Source organism: Camarhynchus parvulus, chromosome 17 (assembly GCF_901933205.1).
Source record: "Camarhynchus parvulus chromosome 17, STF_HiC, whole genome shotgun sequence".
Classification (NCBI taxonomy): Eukaryota; Metazoa; Chordata; class Aves; order Passeriformes; family Thraupidae; genus Camarhynchus; species Camarhynchus parvulus.
In genome coordinates this window covers 4,592,096-4,608,576 of record NC_044587.1, presented here as the reverse complement: position 1 = coordinate 4,608,576, position 16,481 = coordinate 4,592,096, and the positions used below count along the sequence as shown (strand labels likewise).

Here is a 16,481-nt window from a genome sequence, read left to right as displayed (position 1 = left end):
CCAGAAGCCATCCCTGGTTCGGCCGGAGCCCATGCCCGGTTCGGTCGGAGCCCATCCCTGGTTCGGCCGGAGCCCATGCCCGGTTCAGCCAGAGCCCATGCCCGGTTCAGCCGGAGCCCATCCCCGCTGTCAGCGGGGTCTGTCCCCTCAGGGCTGCTCCCCTCAGGACGGAGCGGGCCAAGGGCGTCCTGCGGCTCCCAGCGCCTCAGAACGTGTGGAGGGCCAGAGCACACAGACTTAAGCTGCGCCAGGGGGGTTTAGGTTCGGCACTGGGAGGAATTTCTTCACAGAAAGGGTGATTAGATATCGGAACGGGCTGCCCAGAGGGGTGCTGGAGTCACGGTCCCTGGAGGTGTTTAAGGAACGACAGTCAGTGCTGTGGGTGACAGGTGGTGTTCGGTCATAGGTTGAACTCGAAGGTTCAGAGATATTTTCCAATCTGACTCTGTGCAAAGAGGGTTTATTAAGCACAGCCGCGGTAGCGGAGGAGCCGCTGGGAGGACCCGGAGCAGCGAGAGCGGCGGCCAGAGCGGCCCCGGCGGAAGCGGAAGCGGCGCGGGGCTCTCCCGGCGGAGCGCGGGCGGCGGGACCGCGGCCGCGGGGCCGCCATGGGGGACGACATGGACGTGATCCCCGAGCGGGAGATGAAGGTGAGGCACGGGGAGAGCGGGGCTGTGGGGGCATCCCGACGGGGGAAAGTGTGGACAGGCTGTTTCACTCGGGCCGGGGGGCCTTGGCTTGGTGCGGGAGGGGAACGGGGCTTGGAGAAGGCTCGGCCTGGGCTGCGAGCGGTGGTGGGTGCTGGGGGAGGCTTGGTTGGGACCGTGGGGCTGATAAACCGGGAGGGTCGGCTCGGGATATGGCGGGGCTGTTTGAGACATCCTTGCAGTGTTTGTGAAACAGCTGCAGGATGGGTCAGGCTGGAAGGGACCACAGTGGTCATCTCAGCAAACCTTCCTGCTCTGACTGGTTCATCCCAGAGCACACGGCACAGGATTGCGTCCAAACGGGTCGGGAATATCTCCAGTGAGGGACACTGGAGTATTTCTGGGCAGTCTTGAGGAGTTTCCAGTATGGTGTGGTACAAGCCTGTGGGGTGGAAAAGGGAAGGCTGGCATGGCCTTGGTATAGAGGGGTGTTTAATGCTTGGGGAAGGAATCACAGAATGATTTGGGTTGGAAGGAACTCTAAAGCTCATCTCGTTCTAACCCGTGCTACTGGCAGGGACACATTCCACCAGACTAGGTTGCTCCAAGCCTCATCCTTGATCAGTTCAGGGATGAAGGAGAGTTGGAGGAGCCTTGTTTTGGAAGAAGAGTGATATATTTTTATGTCTTCCTGTCAGCATGCCTTGTGCTGGGATCTCCTGGTTTGGGGATGTGTGGCTGTGGGGCAGTGTGAGCTGGAGTCTTGCTGTGTGGAGCCAGCCTAGCCCATCCTGTGTCACCCAGTGTTGGTGTGAGAAGGGACACGGGGGAACAGATTCCTGGGGTTATTATTGGTCTTTGTGCAGCTGCCTTCTGCCCTCAAAAAACGGGGTAGTTGGGCAGTTTGTTTTGCAGAAGTTTCTGAGTTCCTACATCCTCCTCAGATTGCAGGAATGTACTTATTTAGTGCAGTTATTTGGGAATAACTCAGGTGCTTTAGTGGAGTTACTGGCACGTGGGTTAGCAAATGTGTGCATGTAGCAGCAAGTTTTGTTCAGTCCTGTCCCATCTTTTCTTTATTCCTTTCCCTTTGTATCCCTTGGCTGGTTTTGGTGTGCTCCTGAGAAGGTCAGATGTCCCAGGCAGATTTTATGAACACAAGCACTGGGTACAAGTGAGATTTAACTAATGAAAAAAAAAAAAAGTGGTGTGATCTCAGTCTTGCATGGATGAGACAGAAAATGCAAGAGGCTGCCTGGGTGTGCAGGAGCCTCATGGAGAGGTTCCTACTGTCTTAGAGAAGCCAAAGTAAACTGTTCCTCTTGAGCAGCATGTGAGCAGCCTCTTCCCAACTGTCTCAAACAGGATTTTCAGTTCAGAGCACTGAAGAAGGTTCGCATCTTTGATTCTCCTGATGACCTCCCCAAAGAGCGCTCCAGCCTCCTCGCAGTGTCCAACAAATATGGGCTGGTCTTTGCTGGAGGAGGGACCAGCCTGCAGATCTTCCACACCAGAGATCTTCTCATGCAGAAACAGCTGGGAGAAGACCCCAATAAAATTGGTAGGACACACTTAAATCTCATGGGTTTGGCAGAGACAGGTTTGTAGGGGTTTATAACATGGAGTTCTTGGCTTCTGATACATGTTACAGTCCTTGCCATTCTCTGTCAGGCATTTGAATTGCCACATTTTCTTGTGGGGGAAGGCAGAAACAGTGGTTGGTGGCCATTCTTTGACCCTGTGCTTGTGTCAGGGATGTGTGAGAGTGGAGGGACACACTGAGGCAGTTTTCACACTGAGTTACCCACTCTGACTAAATGACTGTCCAGGAGAGGAGAAGCAACCACTGCTCCACCACCTGAGTGCAAAGTGGTTTTCATTCTCCTTAGTAACTGTTCCACTCTCTACATACATAAATAAAGCCAAAAATCTTTCCACTTATTATTACTCAGGTTACTGAGGAAGGAAGGTGGCGTTTTCTTTTCTTAGAAATTTGGCAACTCTCAAGATTGTATTGATAGAGATGAAGGGATTTGTTTTCATTCAGTTTTTCTGTGTGTTACCTTTGATAGCTGCTGTTCATGGGACTGAGGATTATTGCATAAATTTATTGTCTCGTTTTACAAGATCAATTCCTGCTATTTAAATTTGTCCCTTTCATTCCATCTTCCTTTCCTTTTGTGTTTTAAGTGGAGAATATTCAGAGTACTCTGGTTCCCATGAAGTTTCCTGTGCAGCACCTGGCTCTGAGCTGTGACAATCTCACCCTGTCTGTCTGTATGATGTCCAGTGAGGTCGGGTCCTTCATCAGCTTTTTTGATGTCCGCACGTTCCTAAATCAGGTACAGCCCATGCCAAGTGGGTTTGCCTTTGGTTTGGGGTTTGGGTTTTTTTTCAGAATACAGTAGAGGAGAGATGTAGCTGGGGTGGGGTTTTCTGTCTCTGTGAGGGTTGTCTTGTAAAGGAGTTGCTCAAAATCTGCTTGTTTTTATCAGTGGTTAATTTATAGGCTGGTCAAGACTGCTTTGAACTGTGGCTTCAGGAGAGTTTGGTTTTGTGCTCCACTTTGACTGTCTTGTGTATTTGTCTTCCCTAAAAGGCAAAACAGCAGAAACATGCATTTGCTTGTCACAAACTGGCCAAGGACTCAGGAGGTGCAGCCATGGTCAACGACCTGAAGTGGAACCCTGCCAGTGCAACCATGGTGGCCATCTGTCTGTCCGATGGCAGCATCTCTGTCCTGCAGGTCACAGACTCTGTGAAGGTCTATGCCACACTCCCATCCTCTGCTGCTGTCACATCTGGTGAGTGGCAGCCTTGGAGGGCACTCAGAATGTTGGACACTAAAGAGGAAACACTGATTAAGAGGTGTATAAACAGAGGTTGCTTGTCTCAGGAGGAGGTTTCTTAAAATTCTTAACAAAAAGGAAGGGTTTAAACTCAGTGAGACTCAGAAAATATGTTGCAGTGGAATTACTCTTTCCCAGTTGATTGCAGCAGCTGAGTCTTGTGAGTTACCACACGTGCCCACCGGTGGTTTGTGCTGTCTCAGGCTTGACTCATTTCCAGGAAAACATGCAAATAAGCATCATCACCTGTTGGGTTTTGACCTGTATAGTCCTGCCTTCTCTGTGACTGGATGATGCCTTGTTTGATTCAGATTCATTTTTTTTTCAGTGAAAAAATTAGCAGTTTTAACTTATTGGTCCTGTTTTTGTGGGGCGTCTCCAGTTCCTTAGGGCTAATGAAATTATCTTTTTTTTTGCCTAGTGTGTTGGAGCCCAAAGGGAAAACAACTGGCTGCAGGGAGGCAAAATGGCACTGTGGTGCAATATCTGCCTGTGAGTATTGGTGGTGTTAAGGCCTTATGAAATATGGTATTCTGTTGGATTTTTTTTCAATTGGTTGATTGGTTTTTGTATCACAAACTGCAAAATTTGGTTAGGTGGCACATAGTGTGAGCCATGTGATGCTACACAAGTGCTTCAGTAATATTCAAGTGTCTTAGGCCAACATTTGGTTTAGTTTAAGGTTTGCACTGGTCACTGAAGTCATGATTTCAGAGTGGCCCATGATGAGTGTTAAAGAATGTGTGAGTTGCTCTAAACCAGTTCTCTGGGCTTTTTGCAAAACTTGCAATTAGATTTGTTCATTGCCTTTTCTGTATATTTAAGAGTTGTTTTATTTGCAGAATCTGCAAGAGAAGAAAGTAATCCCTTGTCCTCCCTTTTATGACTCGGACAATCCTGTTAAAGGTGCATATTTTTATTACTTTTTAACTTCTTTTCTCTTCAAAAGTATTTTGCTCATTGTTCCCCTGTTGTCTTGAGTTATAGCAGCTGTATAGCAATGGTTATGAAATTACAGTGTGATTTTCTGTGATTCTTAAGCTTGGTAGTTTAGGAGTTAGTTGCCGTTTGTTTGTCATTTCCTTTTGTGTGCTGTGCACAGTTACAATCAACAAGGAAGTATTACTTTAAAGTGTTTCTGGCTGAGGTATTTGCTTTCTCTTTCAGTTTTGGATGTACTTTGGATTAGCACGTATGTCTTTGCCATCGTGTATGCAGAGGCTGATGGGACACTGGAGATGTCTCCACAAGTGGTCATAGCCATATTGCCTGTAAGTGCCAGCAGTCACAATGACACAAGTGTCTGTTGCCTGTTCCTGACTTGTTCATGACAATAGAGAGTTCCTTTTGTTGTTGATATTGGCACCACATACAATTTGAGTTTGATATTGCTATAAATCACGGGATTGAGATTGGGGGATTAAGTGGAGGAAGTAGGATCCACCTGAAAATCAATGGGTAAATTGTTTTCTGCTGAGATCCAATTATGATGTTATTGGTGTGCCCTGATACGGTCATATTTAAGGGAGATTACTTGCCCGGTGCATTGAAGGATAAATTATCAATGTTGATCCTACAGAAAAAGGAAGAGAAGCGACCAGAGAAGTTTGTGAATTTCATGGAGCCGTGCTACACGAGCTGCACTGAGAGACAGCATCATTACTTCCTCAATTTTGTGGAAGAATGGTGAGTGGCAGGAATCATGGCAAAGTCCTTCCCTTGGTATGCGTCTGAGGGGTCAGTGCTTCTCCATAGATTGTGTTCCTCCTTTTTGTAGACCTTGCAGTGGACTGTTAGTTTTAACCTGTTTGTGTCCATGCTTACAGGGATCTAGTTCTGGCAGCTTCAGCAGCTTCTACAGAAGTCAGCATTCTTGCCAGGCAGGGGGATCAGGTAATATTTTTACTCCATTTTGGAATGTATTTTGTATTGCATCTGTGCAAATGTGCATTTTCTTTCCCCAAGTGTAACCTATATAAGACCTGGAATACCATGAGAGGATGATTTTTTGAAGACATCCCAAAACTAAACAAGCTTCTAAATTGTACATAATCTGAAGATAACTCTTAAATGAACAAGAGATGTGTGTTGTGAACCAAGTACCAGAAGTCTGTTTTTCATTATTCACTTGGCAGTCTCAAAATTTGGTCAAATTCACTATAATAAAGTGATTGATGTGAGGTCATCAGTTGAAGTTAAGCATTAGAAATTTCTGACCTCTGACATGCAGTGATACATGAGAAGTCACACACAAATCTGTGAAGGACCCTGATCTTTCTGGCATTTGTTAATCTGACAAATTTAAGTAGATACTCTCTACCTGATGTTCCAGCTGTTGTAGGCTGGAGTGCTGAAGAAGGCTGGTCACAGGAAAGCAGTAGTTGATGTAACAATAATTTTCCTTTTTGCAGAACTGGGAATCATGGGTTTTGGAGGACTCTAGCAGAGCAGAACTTCCTCTGACAGATAAAAGTGATGACACTCTGCCTGTTGGTGTTGCTGTGGACTACACCAGTAACATGCCCATCGTGATCAGTAAGTCTTGGTTGTCTTTCTTGTGGAGTAGTCCAAAAACCTCATTATATTTGATATTTTTGACGGAGAGCCTTGTGATCGGAGTTCTGGAGATCATTCTGAAAGGCAGACCAACACACCTTCTGCTGTTTTAATACCAAACCCACAGCACGTGGCTTTACTTCTGTGTGAGGATTCAGGGGTGAAGTGTTAAATACATTTTTTTCCTGGAGCTTTCAGCTTCCTGGGATATGACACCAACAGACATGACAAACAAAGCTCCTGAGTTACATCTGTCCCCAGAACTGAGATTTTAGTGAGTTTAAAGGAGTCGTGTTCCAACACTGGGGATTTCAGGCTGCCCATGAGGTGTTCTTTATTCTTGTCACTTATGTCCTTTCGCAGAACTGTTTTGTATCAAGTACATTTGCATGGATCTAAAGGAAAAGCGGGTTGGTTTCAAAGCCAGAAACAGCAAAGATCGCTGAGGTGAATGCGTAGGTTTTAATTCTGCATTAAAGCACAGGGTCTGTACTGCCTAAACCCTGCTGTGCTCTACATCTCAGCTGCATTATTGCTGTACCTTCTGTGCTGCCTGAAGGCCCTTCAAAGCACTTTGTCAAAGTCTGAAGCTACATCTGAGCTATTGTGTTGCATCTCAGTGAATTCTGAGAATTCTACCTTGAAGGCCAGAGACAGATGGAAATAGAGATGCCTTCAGGCAGAGTGGAAGGTACTGCAGTCAGGAGTTCCTGAAGAGCACAGGAGGGTGCCAGTTAACTGAGACCTTTACCTGAAAAAAACCCCTGCAGTAGGGAATTGAGGTCAAACATTGTACTTGAATGCCAAATTGAATTTGAAGCCTTTTCTCTGTTAATCTATACAGTTACTGGATTAAGAAATCTGTCAGGACAGATTCTTTTAAAGCTTATGTTATGCTGCCTCAGAGTTTTTTAAAAGGTTTTTGGAGAAGCTTTTTGCTAACACATTCTCTGTGTTCTGACACAAGAGTTTGGCTACACATTAATTGGCTTTGCAGTTCACAGCAAGTTTAGGTTGCAGAGAAACCTGATTTGTCCTGGAGCTTGTTCCCAAGTGGAAACTGCCCTTCCCTAGCATGGTTTTCCTGAAGAGCTAATAGTAAAGAAAAATGGCTGTTCACTCTGCTGCCTGACAAACAAAGCACCGTGATTATAGCAGATTTTTCCTGTGCTGTATATGTGTTGGGTTTGGGTTTTTGCATGTAATTAAGCACAGTTAAACCATTACAGAATTTTAGAAATACAGAGAGTGTTCTGGAGCCTTTAACTGTTCTGAGAATTTTTGTACTGAAGCAGACTCACAAAGCAGCTGCATAAAACACAAATATTTTATGTCAGTGGTTCAGATCACGAGGATATTTGTTTGATGTTGGTTTTCTTTAAAGTTAAAAAGCTTCCTCTGTAGCAATTCCATTTTGTAGTTTATGCATATGAATGTTAATGAGGAGACAGGGCCCAATGGAATGTGGGGATTGCTGAAAGGAATTGAAGGAGGGAGCAGAGTATCAGTGAGAGAAAATGACTGCTTCAAAATCTGAAAAAGCTTGGCACAGGAATTGATGGGTGAAAGTTGGGCTTTGTCATTCAGGAGATGACATTCGATTGTCAAACAACCCTTTTATAAAACATGAAGTCAGAAACATAAAGGAATACAAAAGGATAAAGAAAGATCTGAGCACTGACAGAGAAGCGAGGGAACAAAGATGCAAATGAAAGCAAGAAGGCAGAAATGTAAGAAGTATTGAAAGATGCAATTCCAGTAGGAACAGAATAGGAAGCTTTGACTGTAGGACTTATGTGTGGTCTCTGGCAGGTGATGAGAAGATCCTTGCTCCAGCTCCAGTTCTGATCCTGCTCTCTACGGATGGTGTGCTTTGCCCATTTCACATGATCAACCAAAACCCAGGAGTCAGGTCACTTATTGTGACCCCGGAGCCGCTGCAGTTGGCAGGGGAGAGAGTTCCAAAGGCAGCAGGTGAGTGCTCCAGGGGCTCAGGGGAGCCCCGGGATTTGTGGGTCTTTGTCATACTGATCTGTCAGTTCAGTAGTCAGACACATGTGGTCACAGAAAACATTTTGTTTTTTTATAATGATAATGGTGAGCAGTTCTTGGGTATTTTGAGCTCCCAGGACTGTTCTGTCTTTTGTGCATGAGTGTGAAATTACTTAGTCCTGTTCACCAAATCACAGAATCATTTGGTTTGGAAAAGGCTTCTAAGATCATTGAGTTTGTTTGTGGGATCTCAGGCACTTTGCAGGCTGTGCATTTAGACTTTCCTGTGCAATCAGCCTTTGCAGAATAGGGCCAAACCAGTTTTAGGAGGCTCTTTGCCCAGCTCTGAGCCTGACCTGCACCCTTCAGAGAGGTGATGATTTTCCTCCATAGTTTCGCCACAGGAGGTCATGATATGAGCTAAGGTGTTTGACTGCAGAAAAATCCTATTTAAACAAAATTATTTTTAAACCTTATTTAAAGCTTTCCTCAGCACTGTCAAAATTGTGTCAGCTGGTGAATAGGAGTAGTTTTGTTTGAGTTATAGATGTGTTGCCCTGTGTAGTATGATGTAGGCAGGTAAGATGATTGTTTTGCTTGTCTGCATTCATGGAGAAATAATTGCAAATGCACCATTTTCTCCCCTGTGCCCAAATTTGCTTCTCCTTTCCCAGCCAGAAAGCTGTTTTTTGGCAGCCTGCCTTCCTGCAGTGCTGGCTAACTTGTATGCTTACTGCTTATTTTATTTGAGATGGCAGGAACTTCATCAAAATCAATGGAGGAAGGTGAAGTTTTTTCACAGGAAACTGCAGACAACATTAATCTGAACAGATTGTTGTATTGATCATGACTTAGAACAGTTTCTGTATCACTTGCTGGGATTGGGGACTGCAAGCCCAGCTCTGCCATCTCTCTTCCTCACTGTCCAGTGAGAGAAGCAGTGCTGAGCTGTCCATATTAAACAGATTTGGGCTTGCAATACCTTCTGCTGTTACTCAATGCAGCCCCATGAGCCTTCTCCTTTCCCATTTTCTTCCTGCAGGGAGTGCTGCCGCAAGTCCAACCACTCCTCCAACTTCTCTAAAGCCTGACACAGCACCAGCTGTTGCTCCCACTGTGCCCACCTCAAGTCAGCCTCCAGCAGGGAGTGGAGCAGCTGTTTTTTCCTTCATGCCCTCAGCTGTGAAGGCTCCTGGCTCCACAGGCAGTGATCCTCCACCATATTCCTTTGCGACTGATGCCTCCAAGCAAGCCCAGACTCCTGCTCTGACTGGACTAGCAACATTCTCCTTCTCCTCTGCTTCTTCCAAGGCATCCATGACTCCTGCTTCTGTGGGCAGCACTACAACAGCTCCTGCCACCTCTTTTCCTTTTGGCTCCTTGAACTTTAAACCAGCTGCAGACAGCTCATCTGGGCCATTGCTCTCCACAGCACCTGCTGCACAGAAGTCATCTTTTGCACCTTCAGCTTCTTCAGTCAAAGCGAACCTCAATGAGAAGTAAATAGATTCAGCAGTGAATGCAGGGGCTGGGTACTTGTTAAATTGCTGTAGACATGGATATTGTGTGGTGGTTCTGAAGATGGTGTCTGGCTTTTTGCCCTGACAGCAGTTCCCCACATTCCCAGGAAAGCACTGAGGAAGCCCCTCTTTATCCAAGAGTGTTGTGGCTGTGGAAACCCTCAGTGCTTCCATGCCAGAGGTTTTGTTCATGGGTACTAGTCAAGGGACAATGCCAAAAATTTAGACTGATAAATTGCCAGAGACTTAGGGGGGTTTATATCTTTGTTTCCTAGGCATCAAACAGTGATTCCATGCTTTGTTTTGATGCATATCATGGCTGAGGACTGCTGGGAAATCTCTTCTGTCTGGAATTGTTTTAGTGAGGTGGTGATAGCGCAAGTTTCTCTGACAGTTTGTTGAAGGTTCCTTACCCCCAGCCTGAGAGGAAGCTGGAGCGACAGCTGATGGATTGCTTTGCCACTCTGTGTTCAGCAGAGAAGGTGCCAGACCTTTTGATTGTGTTCTTAAATGGACACTTGCTCACTGAGCACAGGATCTGGAACCTTCAAAAGCTTGTTCACACTGACTGAAAAAAACTAATATTGATTAGAAACTATGTAAAATGGGTTTCAGTGTTCTCAGATGTCATATACTCACTCTTCCCGCCAACTCCTGAGACTTGCTCTTTATTTTTAGGAAAAGTGGTTTAAAACACAGAGCTATGTTAATTGGAGCTGCTTTTTAAGGAGAAGAACTTGCGTGTAAATGCATCAAAAAAAATTTCTGATAGTTTAAATGATTATTTTTGAATTAGAAAAATCTTTACTACACCAGAATCTGATGGGAGCTCTTAGGGCTTTTTATATTTTGTGTATAAAGCAAATGATACACCAGTGAATTGGCTGAATATTTAAATTGGCTGCCTGGAGGAGCTGAGTTTGCAAATGAATAGAAATTCATATTTTCTTGCAGAATTTCTCTTTGAGCCTTACTCTGAGATGAGCACTGAAGGGCAGCTCAGATTTGCTATACCTGGAACAAAATGATGAGGTGTATTTGAAGCAGGGTAGTATTTTTTGCTGGCATTTAGCTTTGGCTCATGGGAGGATCTAAGAAGTCTTTGTGGTTCCATGTATTCAGAAATTATCCTGAATGGCTCCTTCCCACTATCTCCAGAAGCTACACTCGTGATTTTGTATCTGGAGCTTGAGTAGCTGCTGATCCCAGGGGATGCTCATTCATTTATTCATTCATTCACTCATTCATTTATTCATTCATTCACTCATTCATTTATTCATTCTGTTGCAGGTTCAGTGCTGTAGACACCTCTTCTCCCACAAGCAGCAGTGGGCAAAGCACCTCCACAATGTTTTCCTTCTCAACCAGTTCCAAAACTGCTCCTGGAGGTTCTCTGAGCCAGTCCACGCCTGTTGCAGCCCCTCCTGCCACGCCACTGAAGACTTCATCCCCTGTGCCTGCCACAGGTAGGAGTCTGATCCCTGTTTTTGGGAATAATGCATTATAAAAAAAACATTCTAAATGTTTTAGGACACAGGGAGCTTCATTTGGCTTTTTGCTTGTTTTGCCTGTTGCTTTTCCTGCTCCAGAGGCCCTCCTGATGGTGTGCCTATATTGGCACACCATCATGATGTGAATCACTTTGTCTTGAAACTGAGCATTTTTTCCATTTGTGCTCTATTTCTGAGAGAGCCATATGTGAAATAATTATATTCAGCTGCTTAAGTTCACCCAGAAGTTCTGGCATTTTCAGTGCTCTAAGGGTTTCTGGGCAGCTGCACAAATCAGTGCCTTACCTTCCATCTGCATTGACCAGAGTTCAAAGCAGTCACAAGAGAAGTTGAATGGAAGTGAAAAGGCACCTGAGGAAGGTGTGTTCTTGCACTGGGGCCCATAGCACTACTGCTTTTGAATTTGATAGTGCTGATTGTTTCTCATCACAGCCTGTTTCCTCAAGCTTTGTTTAACTTCATCAGTTACTGTTCTTATTAAATTCTAGTGGCACGTCCTGCTCAAAATCCTCCTTCAGCTTCCTTGGTACAGAAGACAGCCAAAGTCACCCCGTCAGCAGCAAAGCCAAGCTCTACTCAGGTAACAAGAATTTGACTGGCTTCTTTGGAGGGTGAATGTTTTTCATGGCCCATAAATTGCTTAGAATTCCTTGGACTGAACTGATGTTCTTAGGTCAAAGAATTAGCTAAGTCCTGATTTTGAAACAGTAGCAAATCTGTGGTTCTAAACAACGTTTTCTGCATGTCTTTAGAGAGCTGTATTTTGACTTGTTACAACCAGAGTGTCTGGATGGAGTTTCTAACACCAGGCCTTTTTTGATATTCTCAGCTCCCCGTTGCAATGGATATATACTTAATATTGGTTTTGGTTTTGTCTTTTTTTTTTCCCCAGGGCAAATCAGCACTCCCCAGCACAGCTTTAGAGAAACAGACCCATCAGTGGAAGGAGTCAGACCCTGTCATAGCAGGAATCAGGGAGGAGGTGAGATTTTCAAGCAGTTTTCTTCATAATGCCACACAAACACTTCAGCTTGTGTTCTGATGGTGTCTGTAAGTAGTTTAGGAATCAGAATGGAAATTTTTCCTAAGATGATCAGCCTGGTTTGTAGTTGTTATTTGTGTGTCCTGTTCAGTCATCTTCAGTCACTGTGCTGAGAAGATGGAGTATTCTTTCCTGTTAATGTTCAAGAAGAATTTCCTGCTTTGGCTGCAAAGTGACCAGTGTTTATGGTGTAGTTGAGGCATGATCCAAGAGCTGAGACATTTGTTCTAGTCCCTGCTGTGTTTTCAGCGGCTGCCCTTTCTTCCACTTGGCCTTGCAGATTGCACATTTCCAAAAGGAGATGGAGGAGCTGAAGGCCAGGACTTCCAAAGCCTGTTTCCAAGTTGGGACTCCAGAGGAAATGAAGATGCTGCGAACTGAGTCAGAGGATCTTCACACCTTCCTCTTGGAAATTAAAGAGACAACAGAGGTGAGCAGGCTGTCTTCAAACTGTGAACCACCAGTGACTCTTCCTCACCTGATGGTCCTCCTTAACCTGCTATAGCTGAACTACAGAGGGAATATCTGACTCTGCTGTGTTAATGAGGGGCTGGCATTTGCACTTGTGCTTTCAGACAGATGCTTGCAGGAGCCCTTTTGCTAGAAATGGCAGTAGAAAATGTTACCTTGAACCTTGTCCCATCTGTTCCATTTCACTTTGCAGTCACTTCATGGAGATATCAGTATTCTGAAGACAACCCTGCTGGAGGGATTTGCAGGAGTAGAAGAGGCTAAAGAACAGAACGAACAGAATCGTAGCTCGGGGTATTTACACTTGCTCTATAAGAAACCTTTGGATCCCAAGAGTGAAGCACAACTTCAGGTATGAATCATGTCAGCCAACTTCTGATAGAGAGCTTTAAATCAAATACAACTTAGGCTTGTGTGTGCAAGTTCCTAGCATTCTTGTTCTGCCCTAAGTATTTGCTGTTTCAGTAAATAGTCTTGTAAATGTGTGGTGAGCTTTGGTTTCCATGAGTTTGCAAGAGCTGCTGGAAATCCTCTCCTGAAGCTCCCCTCTGTTGTTGCCATTTGCAGTGATGATTCAAAACTCCTCCTGAAGGGGATGTAGTTCACCTGAGATCTGTCTTCTAATCTTAGAATGTGACTCTTGACATCCTGTTCCTTCTCAGCCTGTAGTGTTTGCTCAGGGATTTAGTTAAAAGAATGTTGGGTTTTTTTCCTACACTTTATAGAAGAGTTCTTAGAATTATTTTTATCTTCAGCAAGTGCCTTATGGAACAATTTGATGATTTATTATGACTTACAGAATTGTGTGGTTAATTTCATGGATGGTGGAGCATAAAGCTTAATGATATTCTGAAAGCTGGGGCACAAAGGAAAATAACCAGCAGTACATAAAGAAGCTTTCAAAGACAAGAAAGAAAGAAGGGGTGAAGCACTATTTGTTACAGCTCTAGTGATGAAGGCTCTTTAACCCTAAGCAAAATAGAGTGAATGTGCCCTACAAATGATACTTGGTCTTTTATACACTGATAAGTTCCCCTCAAGAGGTTTGACTGGCAGGTTGAAGGCATAATTGAATGTCATCTTTGTGGCATTAGGTATCAAGACCATGCATGCAGTTATTAGAAATCAGCTGACACAAAGTAATTTCTTTTAGGTCTGATCTCTAATCTTCACCTGGATTCTGTTGATTGATTCACAGTCTTAATTGCATGCCTGCTTTGATGTACAGCATGTCGCTGTGACATTTGAAGCTTATGCTTGTGACTTCAGAGAGATGATAATCTTGAAGTATGTGTTTCACTGTGTACAGAAAGGACCATGAGGAAAGTAGAACACAGTGGGAGAGAAGGGGAAGTGGATTTGAATGGAATGAGAGAGCTCTTGGGTCAACTTTGTGGAAGTTTGCTTTGAGAAAGCTGTGTGCTGACTCTGAAATTTTGCTCAGTCTGCATCATCCCCATTCTCCTGGGTGTGAAGCTCCCTTAGGCAGCTTTGTGTCTTAGTTTTCAATGAAGTTTTCGATACCCTGAGACTTTTCTGATGTCCAGCTCTACCAGTTTGGTATCCAGAGAGTTGCTGCCATGTAGGTGCTGGGGAAAGGAAGCCTGGCCTTGGCAGTGTTTAACACTAAGCCCACAGCAGGACTGGGTTTGCTTTCAGGTTGGAGAGGTCCCACTAGAATCCCATGCTGTATCTTGAAAGCATTTACAGTGGAATTCTTCTCAAGCTGTGCTCCTTGGCTGCTTCATCGTATTTAGGTGAACATTCTGTTGAGATGAGCTGAAACCAGCTGCAGTTCCCATTTCCATTTTACAAGGTTGGAGTTCAGGCCAGGGCCATGCCATGCCAGGCAGGAGGGATCACAGGAATGAGACTGAGCTCTGGGTTTGCTTAGGGAGCAGAGCTTGAGGCCAGAGGTCTCTGGCATAGCTGCTGCAGTTGTGCAGCTGTGTGGTCATGGATAAGTCTCTTTACTCTCTGTCCTTGCTTTTTACTTATTTTTATTTTCCTACCTATAAAAGTCAAATTAATTCCTTGCCTTATTGTGGGAGCTTGAGCATTCGTGAGTGCTTTCATGAATCATAGTCTGTGAATGCTGATATTCTAGAGTCGTGTGAACAGCCTGCAAAGCTTTGATCACTTATAATTGTTAGAAGTTTCAGTGTTGTAAGATGGGACCGAGTGACTCATGCTCTGGAAGTGGCATTTGAAATAAGGATTGTTTTGTATAATGCCTGGTGTTTGTAAAATCCTTTTTGTAAAGACTTGGCTGTGTTTTGCAAATATTATGGACAGTATTTCTTAGTTGAGAGCTGAGGTGAAATGTCCAGGGCAAACCCTGGACAATGTGTACCCTATTGATTGTTACATAAATTTTCGCCACGTTGAGTTCTGTTGTGCTGGCAAAACTCTCCAGGCAGAAATACAGGCAAGTGTTGTATGGCTTGGATTTAATGAGCCCAAAGAGTCTTCATCTTCTTCAACTGAAACTGAGATTTCTGAAATTAATTTAAAGCTCACTTTATTTTGCATGGCAGGAAATCCGGCGCTTGCACCAGTACGTGAAGTTTGCTGTTCAGGATGTGAATGATGTTCTGGATTTGGAGTGGGACCAGCACCTGGAACAGAAGAGAAAGCAGAAGTAAGTAACTAAAACTGGAGTACAGAACTACATCTGTAAATTGGGAATTAGTCTATAATCAACAGACAAAGATCTTTTTCAAGGGATCTGGAAATAAAGTTTAGTTCAGACACCTAATGGGAGCCATAGGTTCAGACTCTCTGGCTTCATACACGTTACAAGCTTGTTGTGTGTCTGTGTACAGTAAAAATAGTGCTTATAGAAACAAACTGTAAGCTTTGCAGAAATTCATTGATGGTAGCTAATTAAGCCTTTCTAATAGATAAAATATCTTAAAGCAAATAGGCTAAATAAATAAACTGGCAGCACATTCAAAGGAGAAATCTTATGTGAAATGAACTGAACTGCTTTGGTGATTGACCTCTAGTTTCAGTAGCCAGAACCACTAAACCATTGATGTTTGCTTGCTGCCTGTGGCCCAGATGCACAGAATGGTCCTTATCCCTGTCTCTTGATCTGATCTCTGCAGGCGTCTGATAGTCCCTGAGCGAGAGACTTTGTTCAACACCCTGGCAAATAACCGGGAAATCATCAACCAGCAGAGGAAGAGACTGAACCACCTGGTGAACAGCCTGCAGCAGCTGCGCCTCTACAACCAGACATCTCAGTGGAGTGTTCCCAGTGATGCACCTCTCAACAGTGCTCAGAGGTGTGTGAAACATGAATTCCCCCCTCTCTCTTGTCCCCAGCAATGTGCATCCTCCAGACAATGATGTTTTGTGGGCATGGTATGGGAGGACAGGGTGTTCTAAAGATTATACTAAACCATGCCCAGGTAACACATAACTTTATTGGTTGGATTCTTGGACACTGTTTGATGCTTAGCAGAAATTTCCCCTAAAAGTTTAAGGAGTTTTTTTAGTAGATGGGATAATAGAGCCTCCAGGCTGAGATACTGCTAGTTGTCTGTCTGACTTCAGGGGAAGAAGTGAATGACTATTTAAGTTTCCAAAATAGTTAAAGGTGCATCAGACAGTATCTAGAGGAGCCAATTGTTCTTCTAAATATGCCAGTGGTTCTAGTGGCTACTTTGGCCCAGTTTTGTTCCTGCTTTGGTTGGCTTCTTTTTTCTGCTGCTGTTTTTTCACTGCTCTGCCTTGGCCCAGTTTTGACAGTGACCTTGAAAGCCTGCGCAACGATTTGATGAAAACTACTTTGAAATCACATGCAAAACCTCTGCCCAAAGCACCTGGTAATTTATTCTTTCTTCCTGCCATAAATGTGAACTACCTTTTTTTTTTTGACTTGCAGT

General features: G+C 44.4%; 1 protein-coding gene across 3 annotated transcripts in view; it reads left to right on the top strand.

Moving 5' to 3' along the window:
* The first annotated feature begins 545 nt into the window (after nt 1–545).
* NUP214 (nucleoporin 214) overlaps nt 546–16,481 on the top strand; it is a 38,524-nt gene continuing 22,588 nt past the window's right edge. For all 3 annotated transcript variants that reach the window (XM_030961401.1, XM_030961400.1, XM_030961399.1), the window contains exons 1-20: nt 546–650; nt 2,013–2,208; nt 2,838–2,989; nt 3,247–3,451; nt 3,918–3,988; nt 4,339–4,402; nt 4,664–4,767; nt 5,076–5,182; nt 5,323–5,389; nt 5,908–6,031; nt 7,865–8,026; nt 9,087–9,543; nt 10,855–11,030; nt 11,564–11,655; nt 11,968–12,057; nt 12,398–12,547; nt 12,782–12,940; nt 15,126–15,229; nt 15,699–15,878; nt 16,336–16,421. In XM_030961401.1, the coding sequence (XP_030817261.1) occupies nt 609–650; nt 2,013–2,208; nt 2,838–2,989; nt 3,247–3,451; nt 3,918–3,988; nt 4,339–4,402; nt 4,664–4,767; nt 5,076–5,182; nt 5,323–5,389; nt 5,908–6,031; nt 7,865–8,026; nt 9,087–9,543; nt 10,855–11,030; nt 11,564–11,655; nt 11,968–12,057; nt 12,398–12,547; nt 12,782–12,940; nt 15,126–15,229; nt 15,699–15,878; nt 16,336–16,421 (2,788 nt within the window). In that variant the 5' untranslated portion in view covers nt 546–608. The remainder of the gene's footprint in view (nt 651–2,012; nt 2,209–2,837; nt 2,990–3,246; nt 3,452–3,917; nt 3,989–4,338; nt 4,403–4,663; nt 4,768–5,075; nt 5,183–5,322; nt 5,390–5,907; nt 6,032–7,864; nt 8,027–9,086; nt 9,544–10,854; nt 11,031–11,563; nt 11,656–11,967; nt 12,058–12,397; nt 12,548–12,781; nt 12,941–15,125; nt 15,230–15,698; nt 15,879–16,335; nt 16,422–16,481) is intronic.